At 40.4% G+C, this 16,907-nt stretch overlaps 1 protein-coding gene across 1 annotated transcript in view; it reads right to left on the reverse strand.

Annotated features, from left to right (window-relative positions):
- Positions 1–247: 247 nt before the first annotated feature.
- The window catches only part of PAK5 (p21 (RAC1) activated kinase 5), a 303,214-nt gene continuing 286,554 nt past the window's right edge, over positions 248–16,907 (reverse strand). The window contains exons 8-10 of the mRNA XM_054468155.2: positions 7,277–7,402; positions 5,516–5,650; positions 248–2,557 (exon numbers count right to left, since the gene is read on the reverse strand). Coding sequence (XP_054324130.1) covers positions 2,402–2,557; positions 5,516–5,650; positions 7,277–7,402 — 417 coding nt within the window. The 3' untranslated portion in view covers positions 248–2,401. The remainder of the gene's footprint in view (positions 2,558–5,515; positions 5,651–7,276; positions 7,403–16,907) is intronic.

Below are 16,907 nucleotides of genomic sequence, written 5' to 3' on the forward strand. Positions count from 1 at the left end.
TAATTAATTTAAAAAAAGCCCTCAGATCAATTTTGCATCTTTGGAACAGGGATGTAGAATGAGAGTCTTTAGCCCTGAACCTGGCTTTCCTTGAACTTGGCCTTCCAGAATTCAGTAATTTTTTTTTTCAGCAGTGGTATCGATATCACCATCTTACACTCTTTACAATCTCTAGGGATGGATATATTTGTCTTTAGGTCATGTCATCACAGTGTTACATACAACTTTGTACCAACTCGTTTGCAGTCCTCAAGATCACAAAGAAATCATTCTTGGTTACTCAATAAAATAAATTTGGGAGATCACTGTTTCCAATAACACAATGGGGAAAAGGCAAACATTTATTTTTATTTGCAAATGCAGTTTCTGCCAATAGTGCTCACAAAACCTTTGAAGCCACGGTAACTTTTGGTAAACTCAATGAATACTTTAAAAAATACCCAATGGTAAGAAAATTACAGAAAAATTTCCATTACATTGTCGAAAATGTTTGGAATCCAAAATCCACTATTTTCTGCAATAGTTTTTAATGTTTGTTCTGGTTTAAAAAAGATTTTCTTTTTCTTTTCTTTCTACTTCTACATAGTCCTGGTTAAATTAATACAATCTGTCTCATGAACATGTAGGACTGCCATTTTCCGGATTTAGATTGTTTTTATTCTCACATATTTATATTAATACTTTAATATTTTACATAAAACATTGATTTGCTGTGTTTTATGAAGCAAAATCATAGATCATATTTATGGAGGCATTTCCAGTTTGAAAGAAAACTGAAAATCTAATCAGTAGAAGGTTATTTTATGCCTTTTTTCCTTTTTAGCAATAATAGATAATTAGCAACCTATTAATTACAAAAATTCTTAATTATGCTTAGAGCAACCAGAGCGCTATCACAAATTTAAATTCATATTTGTTACAGTATGTGAAATAGTTAAGAAAGCCTCTGTTTTTCCAGTTTGGTAACAAATGGCTTTTGTCTGATGCATAATTAATAGAAACTAATGATGACTATGTAGCTCTTCCAGAGTTTTAAAGGCAAATCTATATTGGCCTACAGTTAACATGCAAATTCATCCAACAAGCAACACAAAATGTATTGTAGTAGTCATTCATTTTTATCAACATTCAAGAAGATCTAGACAGCAGCACGACTCTCCTATGTCGGAAACACATTATAACATGGGCATAACTGAAGTCAGATCATACCTGGTAAAATACCCTCTTGCTAATTCATCCTCTAGAGTCAATTCAGACTTCCAGCATGATACGTGAACAATAGCGATTAATACTGTGGTACAAAGGTAAATACAGACAAGAGTTTGGTGTGCTAGCATACAGAGTTTTAAAAATGGTGACAAATGAAACCAAACGTCTTGCCCTGTTCTCTCCTCTCCCTTTGTGAGCCTGGAATTCTCATGGTCTCACTGAAACATTCTATTATGGGAACTGAGTCCAATGATCCTAGCACTGAAATTGCTCCCTGGGAGGGAAATTTGGCCACAAGGGAACATTGTACCCATTTGAGAAAGGGCACTGAGGAAAACTTTGTGGTGTGCAAAACAATGGTTTGCTACTAGAAGCGTTGATGGAAAAATGTGATTTTTAAAAATATTTAGCTTTATCCCAAGGAGTGGTATACTGTGGCTCAAATTTTTTTTCATTATTTTTGGTTGGATTAATGAAACGTGCACACTATCACCATCACTCTTAATTCTTCTTCCATCAAATAAGACACTTGTTAGGATAAGAAAGATATTTTACTAAAGCTGACGGTGATTGAGAGTCATTCAGTATTCAAAGTTCCTAAAGAATCATTGGTTCTCTTAAAGGGATAAAAAAGTAGGAAAGGCTTTGTTCAAACTCCTGCTAGTAAACAAGTATTACTTCAACTGATACAATGGCTACATGACATCAAAGTACTATAAATTATCAAAACTATCGTACAGAAAAATTACAAATTCGTTGCAAAATACATTATACTGCTACCATTAAGAAAAAAGTGCTTTTTGTTTTCCTTTCTTTCTTTTTTTTTTTTTTTTTTGCCAGAAAAGTATTCTTTCAATATAGAAAATCCTACATGTTACCCTGCATGTAGCTAGGATATATCATAACGGAGTTTGTACTGAGTTCTTCTGATTTGCTGGATGAAGGGCTGAAAAATACAATAATGACTTATTAAAGCCGTGCTCCAAGTGACCACGCCAGCTGTCAGTGGAGAGATGCCTGTTTAAGACACAAGAAGATGCCCTGGTCTGTCGAACCCTGCCGGTCATCACACTGTCCCACCAATTGGCTGGTCTAGAATGCACAGGCCTTTTGCATGTTCTGTGTTTCCTTTTGTTCTCCTGAATTATTCTCATGTCCTCATCTAGCTTTGCCACCTACACGAATCCTCTGCTCAGTGATGCCTGTATTGTCTCATGAGGGGAACGATGCAAGACGGTGGACCTGCTAGTTTTAAGAATGGATGTCCGAGGAGTTCCTGGGCTGTTGCTCTCTGAGAGGGCTCCCTCACCAACATCAGGTCTAGGAATCCCCGGAGCACTGAAGAAACCTGTGAAAACACAGATACCAATCTGAGGACTAACACAGACACCTAACCCAGTCCCCAAAATGTTTTCCCCATTCATCCTATCAACAACTTCAAATTCCAGAAAGTTACCTTAAGGAGAAAGATGTTATGAAAGCAAAAGCATGTCTTGTCTTTGTTAACATTTGGTGTTTTCCTTACCTTTTTCAAGTTTGAAATAATAGGTGTAAATGACAGCTCAACTAAGAATGAAAACTTATTTACTAAATAAAATAACAGTGGCAATCACAGTGATGAGAGCAGCTATTACAAAATATTTAGTATGTGCAGGAGCTGGTCACACATGCTTGATGAAGCATAGTATAAACAGGGAGCCGTTTTATTTTTCTAACAACTGCAACCACACAGGCTCTGTGGAACCCCTTTCTTTAAGAGAAACAAGCTTCTGTAAGGATATCGAACGCATCTCATTTTTTTTTCTTTGAAGGTCTTGTAATTTTCTTTTTAAAGGTATATCTTACATTATGTATATATTTAGAGATGAGGTCTCACTATGTTGCCCAGGCTCAAACTCCTGTGCTCAAATGATCCTCCCACCTAAGCCTTCTGAGTAGCTGGGAGTACAAGCATGTGCCAGCATGCCCAGGTTCCGCTGCACAAATACTAAGAGTATGGCTCAATAGATTTTTACATACATTTACCCCTATTTACTTTCCACTCCTATCAAGATATAGAACTTTTCTACCACTCTAGGAAGCTACTTTTAGTTCTCCTTCCTGCCAACCCCTATCTCCCTGCAAAAGGTCACCACTATTTTAATTTATAGCATAACTTAGTTTTGCTTACTTTTGTACTTTATCAAAATGGAGTCATATATTTGATTTCTTCTCCATCTGGCTTCTTTCACTCAGTGTTGTATCCGTGAGATTCATCTCCGATGTGTGGCAAAAGTTATATCTTTTAAATTACTGGGTAGTATTCACTGTCCAATTATACCACACATTATCCATTTGGGAAACAACCTTGGACTGGTTTCCAGTTTTTTGAAACCATTAGGATTAAAGTTCTTCTTGTACATGGTTTTGAAGAACATTGGCACTTATTGGGCGTGAGACTACTTTCATATGATGCATTTTTAGTCACTTTTTTTTTTTTTTTGAGACATAGTCTCGCTGTGTCGCCCAGGCTGGAGTGCAGTGGTGCGATCTGGGCTCATTGCAAGCTCCGCCTCCCAGGTTCATGCTGTTCTTCTGCCTCAGCCCCCTGAGTAGCCTGAGTACAGGCACCTGCCACCATGCCAGCCTAATTTTTTGTATTTTTAGTAGAGATGGGGTTTCACTGTGTTAGCCAGGATGGTCTCGATCTCCTGACCTTGTGATCCACCCACCTCGGCCTTCCAGAGTGCTGGGATTACAGGCGTGAGCCACTGTGCCCAGCCACTTTTCATTATTTAGACTTAGTCCAATCCAGTAAAAATTTCAATCTCTTTTTTTTTTGTTCATGTTTTTGTAGGTCCACACAACCTATATGAGTGATTCCACTGGGGCTCTTCCCTAAGATTTAGGGGTGAGGAAGGAGGAGATATTACCATCACAAACAATTCTCCTCCAAAAGGCAGCCACACACTCTCTTTTATTGTCATAAAATAGGAAGAGAGGTGTGTATGGGGCCAGTGTTTATAGTAGTAGTCCTGCAGAAATGATCCTCTGAGCAAGTCCTGTGGAAATCTGGCAGCTCCTACAGTGGTGATTCTTGGATGAAGCATCATTGTTTTCTGAGCTCATCCTAATTGTCAATCCTTGGAAAACAGGAAAGACCCCACTCGGTCTCTTACATGCATTATATTAACCATGACCTTCATCGCCCTGTACAATCTAGCTCCTGCACACCTCTCCGACAAGGCCTACCTTTTTCCCCTTTCTGACTTTACTCCAGCAACATAAGCCTTCTTTCTTGGCTTAAGGGCTTTCCACTTGATGTTCCCCCTGCCTGGGACCTTTTTCTCCAAGATCTTTGCATGGCTTGTACCTTCTTCCTATTCAGGTCCCAGCTCGGTTGATCACTCCCTAGAAAGGGCTTCCTTCACTCTTCAGCTTAAATCAGTGATAGGGTTTGGCTCTCTGTCCCCACCCAAATCTCACCTCAAACTGTAATCCTTACATGTCAAGGGAGGGACTTGGTGGAAGGTAATTGGGTCATGGGGCAGTTTCCCCCATGCTATTCTCAAGATAGTGAGGGAATTATCATGAGAGCTGATAGTTTTATAAGTGTCTGGCATTTCCCCTGTGCTCTCTCTCTCTTTCCTGCCACCATGTAAGACATGCCTTTCTTCCCCTTCACCTTCTGCCATGATTGAAAGTATCCTGAGGCCTCTCCAGGCATGTGGAACTGTGAGTTAATTAAACCTCTTTTATTTGTAAATTACTCAGTCTTGGGTATTTCTTTACAGTAGTGTAAAAACAGACTCATACAACCAGCTTGCAATCCCTTCTCCTGCACACTCCATCACATCACAGTATGTTTTTCTTTCATAGTATGTACCACACTCTGAAATTATTTTGTTTGTTTATGGTTTATTATCTGTTTCCCCAACTAGAATGCAGAGTCTAGACCCCAGAGTCAGAAAATCTGGGGTCATGCACGGTGACATCCCAAGCTATTAGATGTCCCCAGCATGTAATAGATGCTGAATGAATGAGTATGGCATAGAGCACCTGATTTACTCTTCTAACCAACCCTTTGGGATACAGGCCAATCATAACCCATTTTACAGATGAAGAACTTTGGCATAGGAAAGGCTGAGTCACTCGCCCAGTAAACGAATAGAAGAACAGAGATTCAAACCTAAGTGACTATTTCCAAAGTCCATGCCCATAAACCAGGATCTTCCTGCTGGATGTGGTAAGCCAGTCTTAAAAACCAGAGAGATATGGGAAAATCCAAAAACTATTCTGAACTTCAGCAACAGCTGCTGCTTCTCACCTTGTGTAGGTCCTTCACTCTTGGAGGTAAACTGTCCCGGATCCTCCGCATCGCCTGGAGGGGAGGCTCGTTGAAGTAGGGGGGCTCGCCATCGATCATTTCTATCACCATGATCCCGAGGGACCAGATGTCCACCTGTTAGGCACACCCCACTGGTTATCTCAGGCAAGGAGAACATTCTGAAATGTCAAATGTGTCCACAGAACCTCATATTCATTCACAAATGAATATGGTACTTGTAACCTCTCAACATTTACAATACAGATTTATAGGCTAAACTGCTGGGTTACTGAGTTTTTGCTAACAATCTTTGCCTTTTATGGACAACTTCTGTGAGGGTTCCACCCATCAGACATAAATGAATATTTTAATATTCTGAAGTTTAGTGCTTTAATTTTTATTCTGTAAACTTTGGTAGTTAACTGTCTATCAGGGCAGATGAGAAAATCATCCAGTTTAATGCTATGAAAATGGAGAAGAAAGTTGTATTTAAACCGTAAGCAAATAAGAAAGTTTTGACATATTTGTAACAAACTGCAAAGGGCTACCTTGCAGGATGCAGAATATATTCTGATTCTTTTATTAATTTGCTTTTAAAAATAGCTCTTTTCTCCTCTACTTTGGGATTTCTTTCCCCTGCCTTTTATTATCATTTCAAAACAGCATGCACAAAACCTCGCTTTACAAAAGCATTTTCAGGGATTGGAGAAAAGAAAAGGAAGAGATGACAAGCAATTAGTAAAGAATGGGAAGTTGAGACAATGAGGAGCCATCACTGTGCTATAAACTCCCAGTCCCACTCACTGCCCTGTTAGGGCCTCATTATACCTCTTATCTGATGAATGTATTGCTATTATTACCCCTTGCAGTGACCTTCACGGAGAATTTATCTCTCAGAACCACAGTGAGAAAAATGAGTTGAGGACTCATCCAAGGTTAAGCAAACAAAAGAAAGAGAAAGATTCCGCCTTAACTTATGCTGATGTCCTTAGCTCACTGCCATGTCTTCTCATGCTTCTCTTCTCACCATCCACACCATAAAGTGTGGAAACACTATGCCTAGCTGAAACATACCCCTTGGCTTCCACCTGTATGTAACCTTATGTGCCTCTAAGCTTCCAACCATGCTATAACCTCCCAAGAAGGCCCTTCCTCTACTCCTCTGGCCCTGCATTTTCACATTTCCAGGCCCTACCCCTTAAAAGATTATGAGTGATTGTTTTCATTCCAGTGGAAACAGAAATTGTGCCATGTTTTTTACTATGCTTCACATATTATTTTTTTCCTATGAGAAAACACTGTGTAGGTGCTTCACCGTGAGATGTAAACTGTTTTGAAAACAGTGGCTCATTTAAATACCACCTCTATTTTGTGGCAGTTTCTTTGATCCTCTTTCCTTTCTCTGAATTCTCATGCCTGCTCATCTGCATGTCTCCAGCCACTTTGCAAGTTGCATTGCCTTGCTTTGTGTGTGTGCCTTCTACTGAGAGTGGGATCAGAGTTGGAGTGACTTTCCCACAGTGTCCCCTGCAGGACTGCAATAAACAGCACTTGGATAAATACTGCAGTGATCTGCCCCAGGTGTGGTCAGGCTCCCACCTGCCACAGCCTACCTACTCTGTGCCTCATCTAGTGAGTGGGGATCAAATGTGGAGTTAAAAGTCATTGCCCCCATCTCCTGTGGTCACCAACTATCTCAGAACCAATGGGTCCCTGAGCCTGTCCCCAGTCCTGCCACGCCTATGACTGTGACCCCCTTACCTCTGTCCCATAAGGTAGCCTAGAAATCACCTCAGGGGCCATCCAGTAGGGAGTGCCAACCAATGATTTCCTCTTCGGCACCTCTTTGGAAACTTGAGCACAGAAACCAAAATCAGACAACTTTATCTGAAAAGGAAAGGAATGCAACAAACTAGCAATTTTAAAACAATGTCTGCTAGACATGAAAATACAAACATAGAGAGTTTCAAATTTAAAACAAAACAGTCTGATCAACAGGCCTTGGACATATCAGAGGAGGGACTGTCAGACCCTTGTATTGGAAAGACATGGTCCATTTTAATGGAGAAATTTCTCCCGGGCCCACCAGGATCAACTTCCAAATGTCTCAACTCCTGCTGCTTATATTACTTCTATAAAATGATGAAACAACAACAAAAAATCTTTACAAATTAAATACACCACAAACAACAAATTTGTTAACATCCCAAGCCCACAAGTTTAATGTCATGTAACAGGTGATGCTTTCATATACGTAAGTTGCTATTCTTAATGTGAATTTTGAACAAACTGATGTAATTTAGGTTCTTTTGAGTTGAGCACATTTAGATTTCTATGTACCATGAGGCGATCGAAGAACCATCTCTTTTCTATATTTGAAATATTGCAAGGCCTTTGCTTATCCAGGATGTGGAAATGTCACTTTTAGTACTGGATACTCTTCCCTTTTTGGTTTGCTCCTTTGTCCATGACAGCTGAAGCTACCGACATGAACAGCAATGCAAGTGGAAACACAGGCATAGAACATGGGTGTCGGCACTTGGTTGTCAGGGGTTTAAGGTGGTCATCCTACGGGCTCAGTGTATATACATGTTATTTACCTTAAATATCATCAAGGAGGAAAAAAACTTGGAAATTTCTTTCCTAGAGCTCATGTACTCTTAAGAACATACTACACCCTGGGTGTTAGGCACCCTGCTGGTTTATGAATTCTAGATGACCAGGATTCAGTTTATTTCTGGAAGCCATAATTTCTAGTCATGATGACCTGGTCTGAACTTCAAACAGCCTTATGAAAGTGACATCAAACAGCCACTTAGAGTTGTTGGTGACAGTAGAACACAAAAGAAAACAATGGTTCAGAATGACCACTTGAAGTTAAAAAATTTTTAAAGATCAATAGTACAGTCTCCAAGGTATGAATTCTCTCTTAATTCTCTTCACACCTCTCCGAACTTCCTCTTCCAACCTTTTTTTCTGGCTCTACCTCTGCCGCCCGCCTCTTAAATATTGGGGTTCCCTAGGGTTCTGGTTTCGTCTCTCACATCTTCTCTTCTTAGATTCTCTTACTGGATACTGTTTTTCTTTCTATGCTTAGTTCAGACCTCGCTCCTCCATTCAAAACCTGTATTTCCAACTAGTGTATATTTCTAAATGGATGACCACAAGCACTTCCAAACTCAGCATCCCTTTCTCTGCTCCAAAAGTTGACCCCTTTTCTACCAGTCCTGTTCTAGTGAATGACACCAACATCCACCAGCATCAATCCACGAAAATCATCCTTGACTCTTGTCTCTATCTCATCCCAAGTCTTCCTGGCTAGAGTTAAAAAAAAAAAAACTATCTCCATGGCTTCAACACCCACAATAGTGCTTGGCCCATGATAGGTTTTCAAAATCAAAATTGTTGCACGAATTGGTGAGCCTCAATCATAAGAAGTGAAAGAGGCCTCTGAGAATGAAGAACAAGTGCATTAATATATGATAAAGATCAGGATTCAGCAGGGAGGTCTGACCCAGAGACAAGATTCCCCTTGCCACACATGTTATTATGGTAATTTCCAAACATATAGCAAAGCTGAAAGAATTATAGAGTGAACATCCCTATATGCATGAGTAGATTCTCTAATTATTAATGTTTTGCTGTGTGGGCTTTATCACACACCTATCTCTCTATCCATCCATCTATTCATCCAATTTTTGATGCATTTCAAACTAAATTGCTGACAGCAGTACACCTCACTCTTAATTTAGCATTAACTGGAGTTCAATGCGTTTTTTTTAACCGTTTAAAAATTTACATAGCGTGAAATATACACACTTTAGGTTTATCATGTGATGAGTTTTGACCTCCCAGTACTATCAAGATCTGGGCATTGCCATCGCTAGGGTACGGATGAAAGGGTCCTTGGCATATGAGTGGTAGTCAAACCCTTGAAGGGCCATAGCATGAGAAAAGAAGATGGTCAAATATGAAATACTGGGCACCTAGGGTGATTGAAATTGAAGCATTACTGGAGACTGAAGAGAAAGACATCAAGAAATCAGAGAAACAATGGAGAAGAAATTGAGAAAGTCAAGGTGGGGATAGCAGCAGCTAGGACACAACAGGGAGATGAAACCAGGTAAGAACTGAGAGTTGCTGTTGTGCTCGGCAATGAGGGCATCCCTAGTAGCCTCTAGTTTCAGGTTGAGTCAGTGGTGGAATCCAGAGAGCAGCCAGGTAGATTTCAGTCAGAGTGCTTTTCAAGAAATGAGATGTATTTGAATACAGATAGAAGAAATCCAGCATTTACAAATGTGGTGAATATGATAATGATGACAATGATAATTATTACTATTCTCTATAGTGGGTTGAATGTCTCCCAGAATTCACATCCATCCAAACCACAGAATGTGATCTTATTTGAAAGAGTCTTTGCAGGTCTAATTAGTGAAGGTGAGGTCATACTGGATTGGGGACAGGCCCTAAATCGCATGACTGATATAAAAATAGGAGAGGACACACAGACACATAGATAAGAAGACCACGTGAAGGCAAAGCAGAGACTGGAGGGATGAGTTTACAAGCCAAGCAACACCGAGGATTGCCACAACCACCAGAAACCAGGAGAAACGTATATAAAACTTCTCCCTCAGAGCTTCCAGAAGGAATCAACACTGCCAAAATCTTGATTTTGGACCTCTGGACTCTTGAACCATGAGAATACATTTCATGCAGAGAGAAGAAAATGCCACTCAATTGGTAGCAATTTGTTACAGCAGTCCTAGGAAATGAATACACTCACTGAGCTCTTACTACCTGCCAGGTAACACTATAAACACTTTACATGTATTATCTCATTTGACTGCTCCCAAGAAACTAACGAGGTAGGAAATATTATTATCTCCATCTTACAGAGAAGTAAGCCAAAACACAGAAGTGGTTAGGCCACTTTGCCGAGGATACAGAGCTAGTAACTGGAAGAGCCAGGATTCGGGAATTTAACCACCACTCTGCTGCTCTGAAGAGCAAAGTTACAGGCTGAAAGAAGGGAGTTCCCAGAGTGGTAGATGTTGAAGAAAGAGGAGAGAGTGAGGGTAACTGATGATAGGGTTTTTAAAGCATCCCTTCAGGAGGGATGGGATGGGATCCAGGGTCTTGCTACTTAAAGCATCATCTTCATCAATAGCAGCAGCAGCAGTGTCACCTGGGAGCTTGTTAGATTTTCAGAACCTCAGGCCCCACCCCAGACCTACTAAAGTCACAGTTTCCACTTTAACAAGAGCCACAGGCCATTGGTGTACACATTATAGCTTGAATCATAGGAGATCACAGTTCAGTCAAGAAACAGAACAGGAAGGAGGTCACATGAACAGGTGGGGATGAAGGGGCATTTGTTTGCACAGAGTCTGATCTTTTTAGCATTCTGACAAAAGCCTTAACATTTTCACCACACCCCATCTTCCTACTGCTGACGTAAACACACTAGAGTCCACCTGAATGGGTTTTAAAGCCCTCTGTAATCTGGTGCCTTTTCATGTAGCCCATCTTATTCCTCATGGCTTTCTGCACACACTAAAACCATTCTTAGGGACCAGGGCTGTTCCTAGAATGTAGGAATTCCAGTGCTAAAACCCAGAAAGTTCTGGGCAAATCAGAAAGAGGTGGTTATCTTATGGTCCACCCCCAACTCTAAGTTTTTTTGATGATTTTTCTTGCATATTCAACTCTCAGGCATACATCAAGGGCTTTATCAAATCTAACATTCTCCAGAATTCTCAGGAGCCCATGTTGATCACTCTCTTTTCCAAATTCAGAGAATTTGGCATGCACTCAATCCTGAACTATTTTCTGGTGCTGATTTTCCGTCTCTAGCTAGAGATGACATTCCTTGGGGACAACAACTCTGCTTTCTGATTGCAGAGCCTTACTGTGTTCCTTAAGAGTTGGGCAAACAAACAGTAGAAACTTAGAAAACAAATGCTACTAGATTTATTTTATATTGACACACATACATAATAGTATATCAGGTGACAGAAGACACATTGAAGCTCTTTCTGAAAACATCTGAAGCATACTGAAGATAGCTGTTGCTAGAATCAAAGTTGGAACACAGATGAAATGAAAATAACATTTTGGAAATTATTAATGTGATTTTTTTCATGTCCTTGTTCATGATATTCTCACTAATTGGCTTAAGGCCAGTGATTTGGACCAGTGGTGGTATGATTTGAATTGGAAGGGATTAGATTATTCCCAAAGAAATGCTAGAGAAGCTGGTTTAGTAGAGAGGGGATATTCACAATTTCTTATCAAGAATCAACCCCCAGAAGACTCAGATCACAGAATTTCACATGTAGTATGAAAAAGAGGGCCTTGTAGTTGTGATACCTGGTCCATAATTCATGGTGCCCTATTATAAGAGGAGTCAATAATGCACAGAAGTAAAAATCCTACAGTCCACCCCTTGTAGTCTGGGATAATTTGCAGAAGGAGAGAAAGAGGAGTGATGTTGACTATGTCAGGTCCCGACGTCCTTATGATATATCACTTTTCTTCACTCCAAGCAGATGGTGGTGGGCTTTGGAAATATCTGTGTTGTGTACATCCCCATACAAATAAGGGAGAGGAGAAGCCCCACAAGCATGTGTTCAGAGGTAATATTTAAAATAGTCAATAACCAGATTAACGTAGGCCAATTGGAACCTAGATAGAAAGTCAAGCAAAGTCCTAGAGTTACCCAGGGAAGGATTACCATTTTTAATGAGGTGAGGAGGGTCTTGGAAGGGGCTGGAGTGATGGAGGATAGCCTAAGGACTTAAAGCAGTGGCTGTCAACCAACCAGCATGAAAATCTTGCAATATTTTAAAAACGGGTGTAGACATGCTGGTAAAACTGACTGAACACCAGCCTTGGCCATACCCCATGTGAAAGGAAAATAAAAACCCAGGACCCCAATTCACTCTTCCAAGAGGAAAAATTGAACTAAACGCTGAGTCCTGCAAGAAGCTACCTTCTGTTTTGTTCCTAATTAGACAGCTACAGGTCATAGGTAAATATCTCCACAGGTAGTGACTCTATGTTCATATTATATTTTGTAAAGTGCCTATTTGCTGAGCATGAGATCAATACATAATTGACAGTTCTCCTACCTGCTCCTTTTCTCTTGCAACAAGTGGATGACCATACCCTCCCTCTTTCCCCTCCAGCTCACTTTTCCCCTTTCCCTCAAACTCTTCTTTGGAGAAAGGCACAGACCACAGACAGTTTCTATGAATCCATGTTTTTTTCCTTCTTCTCCTGGACATGTCCTTAACCTTGGCAAAATAAACTTCTAAATTGATTGGCACCTGTCTCAGATACTGTTTCGTTTTATACCAGCATGTAAAATGTACTCCATGGAGACATGGCGCAATAGTGTGGGTGGAAGTGAGCTTGTGGCAATGCTACTGTCTTCCATGGCCTGTGTGGGATGTTCAGGGGTTCAGAAGTTCCTCCAAATCTCAGTGAGGGAAAGGGGAAGGGTCTGGCACAAGCCTGTGGTTGGGACAAGGAGGCAGTCTGTAGGGCACCTTTCAGCCCGTGAGTGAAGAGGCTGCAACTGTGACGTACAGCAGAGGTGAGCACCTGGACAGCCCAGCCACCGATAGGACCAGTCAATCCTGCTGCCTGGTCACCAGTCCAGGTAGCAGGAGAGTCCAATGACAGCAAGGCAGGGAGGAGAAAGGAACAAGAAGATGCTTCTTATCTCCTTCACCCTGAGGTCCCAAGAGCCATGCTTGTCTTTCCTCCCACACTCCATCTTGGGAATAAGTGAAGGTGGAGAGGAGAGGAGGGAGTAGGTGGTGGTTAAATCTGAAAGACTGAGTTTATAAAGGTATCATTTATACCTCATAATAATGTAGTTGAACTTTGATAGACAATGTTCAAATCATTCAAGCCAACTAAATTTAATGCATTGAATTAAAATAGATATTTTAAAAAAGAATCTAGCCAGTAGGACTCCGTGAAGAAGTCTGGGTTAGTTTTAGGAAGCATAGAAACCATAATTGTGGGGGGGGTGTGTGTGTGTGTATTTCCAAAACTAGGGTGTAAGTAAATTTGCAACCCCAATATACAGACAGTAGAGGAGGAACAAACGTTCCAGTTTTGTTTGCCTATAAATTTAAGAAACCTGAATGGTTAAGGAGGTGAATGTATCAGCATTTTGCTATTGGCAGTTTTAAATTTCAGTATCTCTAGTGTGGGTTCCTCTTTGCTGGCATGAAAAATAACCAAACCCCTCAAAATCTGGCATTCTAATAACCATCTCCCCGACAAAATGTGAGATGAGCAATTGAAACTTGACACTTGGAAGTGAGGCCTGTTCTGCTGCTGTAGGAGTATAAGTGCTTTTGCATGATTCTTTACTCATCCAAGTACATAAAAGGGACAATTTTCTAAAAGAATATAATTGCACACAACATTTGTCCAAATAAATCTGCAAGTAGATAATGAGAACTCAAGTAATGAGTACAATAAAGCACTGCAGGCAGATCTCAAAAGCAAATCACATAGACCCTAAGCTGAGCCTTACTTTGGGTGGAATTGTGCAACTGGGCTGCTTAGGAAACCACCTTTGTCTCACTAATGCAGTCAGGCTAAGAGAACTACCGCTAGTATGTTGTCCGCCCCCTAAAAGGAGAAAATGTAGCTTGTTACACAAGGACCACACAAGGAACTTTAGTTTAGAGCTCAGACAAAGCTGTTATTTGAACATGAGATCCTATCCATCTCTCATGTGTCCTGGCCAGCAATCAGGGTTCCCACAAAAGAATGGTGGAGGGTTGGGGGATAGTGAGGGTGGGCAAAAGAGAGTCTATCCACAGGGCAGCTACAGGTTTAAAGATAGAATGTAAAAACCCTTGCTCTGTAAACTGCGTGCACTCTAAAGAATTGTGTGTCTGCTCTAGGGTCTTGGCTAATGCAAAACGGGGCTGCTTGTGTGCCTGGTTTCTGGGTGCTTCCTTGTAAGGCAATGGCACTCAGTGTACAATGTATGTAGCATCAGCCTCACCTGAGAGCCTGTTAGAAATGCAGCTTCCTGGGTACCACGTAGCCTGAGTGAACCAGAATCTCTGGGGGCCCAAGAATCTGTTTCTTGTCAAGCTTTCCAGTGGGTTCTGATGCTCAGTAAAGTTTGAGAACGTTATGGAAAAAGCAGATAACAGTGGCCAGAAAAAGAAGTCTTCAGGCATAAAGATGCAGATGGTGGCATTTGGAGGTGAAGCTAATGATCACTGAAATAGGAAGTTGCAGGAAGATCTGGGCAGGGCACCAACAGCATTTGCTATGGTACAACTCACCCTCCTTATATCACTTCTCTTATCACGATGTGTGAATCCAGGCACAGTGTTGCCAGACCCTTTGATTTTTCAAGGAAGACAGGAATCTGAAATTTTATATGACATCTTCCAAGTTTTGATTTGTGGCAATCAACTTATAGTAAAAAGAAAAAGAGATCACAAAGACCACTTGTGTGTGTCTCTTTTCCATGAACTTATTGGACTTAGTAGGTCATGGGTTTGAATTCTGGCCAATGAATTTGTCAAAGGTCAGTCACTCGCTGCTTACTGGCCCCTAAGTAATTCATTTATCAAATGTTGGCCCTAGGCCAAGGAAAGGTCGTGGTGATTCTACACAACACTTAATTATAAGGGCAGAGGAAATGCTTTCTGACTTAGCATCTACCTTGTCCCTGGTATACTCTGACGGTTTTACACACATTACATTATTAATTCCTAAGCCACTTTATGAGATACTATTTATTTTCCTCTTTCAAATCCCAAACACAACATTCTCACTTCTTAACACAAATTAGTGACTCGTTAGATATTACTTATGCCATAGATAAGAATTGAATGATTTACTTTTAGTTGATAAAAGATAATTTGTCGGGAGGGATAGCATTAGGAGATACACCTAATGCTAAATGGCGAGTTAATGGGTGCAGCACACCAGCATGGCACATGTATACATATGTAACTAACCTGCACATTGTGCACATGTACCCTAAAACTTAAAGTATAATGAAAAAAAAAATCCTGCTCTCCTGAGGCTGAGTAGTCTCAGACAGACTCCGGGAACCTAATTTTTTACAAGTTAAAAAAAAAAAAAAAGATAATTTGTCTAGTCTTGTGAGAGGACAGAAAGTATTCATTCTTTTAAACCTGAGCAATTCTCAGTCATTTTTCCTAACTTCTTTACAACATTTTTTAAATTTTTTAGTTTTTGTTTTTGGAGACAGGATCTCACTTTATCACACAGGCTGGAGTGTAGTGGTATGATCTTGGCTCACTGCAGCCTTAAACTCTAGGGCCCAAGCAACCCTCCTGCCTCAACCTCCAGGGTAGCTAGGATTACAGACAAATGCCACCACATCCAGCTAATTTTTTAGTTTTCTTGTAGAGATGAGATGGGACTTCAGTATGTTTCCCAGGTTGGTCTTGAACTACTGGGCTCAAGCAATCCTCTTGTCTCAGCCTCCCAAAGTGCTGGGATTACAGATGTAAGTCACCACGCCCAGCCAACTTTTTAATTTTTAAATAATGATAAAACCACAGGAAGTTGCAATGTGCACCCATCTCTCCCTAGTATTAGCATCTTACACAGCTACAGTACAATATCAACACCCATAAATTGATTAGGTCCAATTTATAGAACTTATTCAAATTTCATCAGTTACAAATGAACTTATTGTGTGTGTAGTGTACATAAGTATACTCTGAAATTTTATCACGTGTTGCCAACTAGTCATCTAACCAAGGGAAGGCTAGTTACCCGATGAGTTACTATGGTGGGCAACTAGAGCTTGATCCTGCTGAGGAAGTCTGGGAGACTGTGTAGGACAGTGCAAAAGTCATTGTGGTTTTTGCCACTAAAAGTAATGGCAATAACTTTTGCACCAACCTACTATAACCACCACCAAAATCAAGATACCCAACTGTACCATCAGCACACTACTTCCTGGTGCTATTCTTTATAGACACATTCCCACAACCCCAAACCTCTGCCAACCACTCATCTGCTGTGCATTTCTGTAATTATGTTATTTCATGAATGTATGTGTGTATATACATATATATATATGGAATCATATAATGTGCATGCTTTTGAGATTGGTGTTTTCTCACCCAGTATAATTTCCCTGAGGTCCATCCAAGTTCTTGTGTGTATCAACTGTTTATTTTTATTGTTGAGTGGTATTCCATGATATGGATACATTAATACTATTTGTTCAATCATTTGCTCTTTGAAGGACATTTAGGTAGTTTCCACTTTGGAGCTATTATAAAGAAAACTGCTATAAACATTTGTGTACATGTTTTTTATGGGAAAATAAGTTTCCATTTCTCTGGATAAATGCCTCAGA

This window comes from Pongo pygmaeus, chromosome 21, assembly GCF_028885625.2.
Source record: "Pongo pygmaeus isolate AG05252 chromosome 21, NHGRI_mPonPyg2-v2.0_pri, whole genome shotgun sequence".
NCBI lineage: Eukaryota > Metazoa > Chordata > Mammalia > Primates > Hominidae > Pongo > Pongo pygmaeus.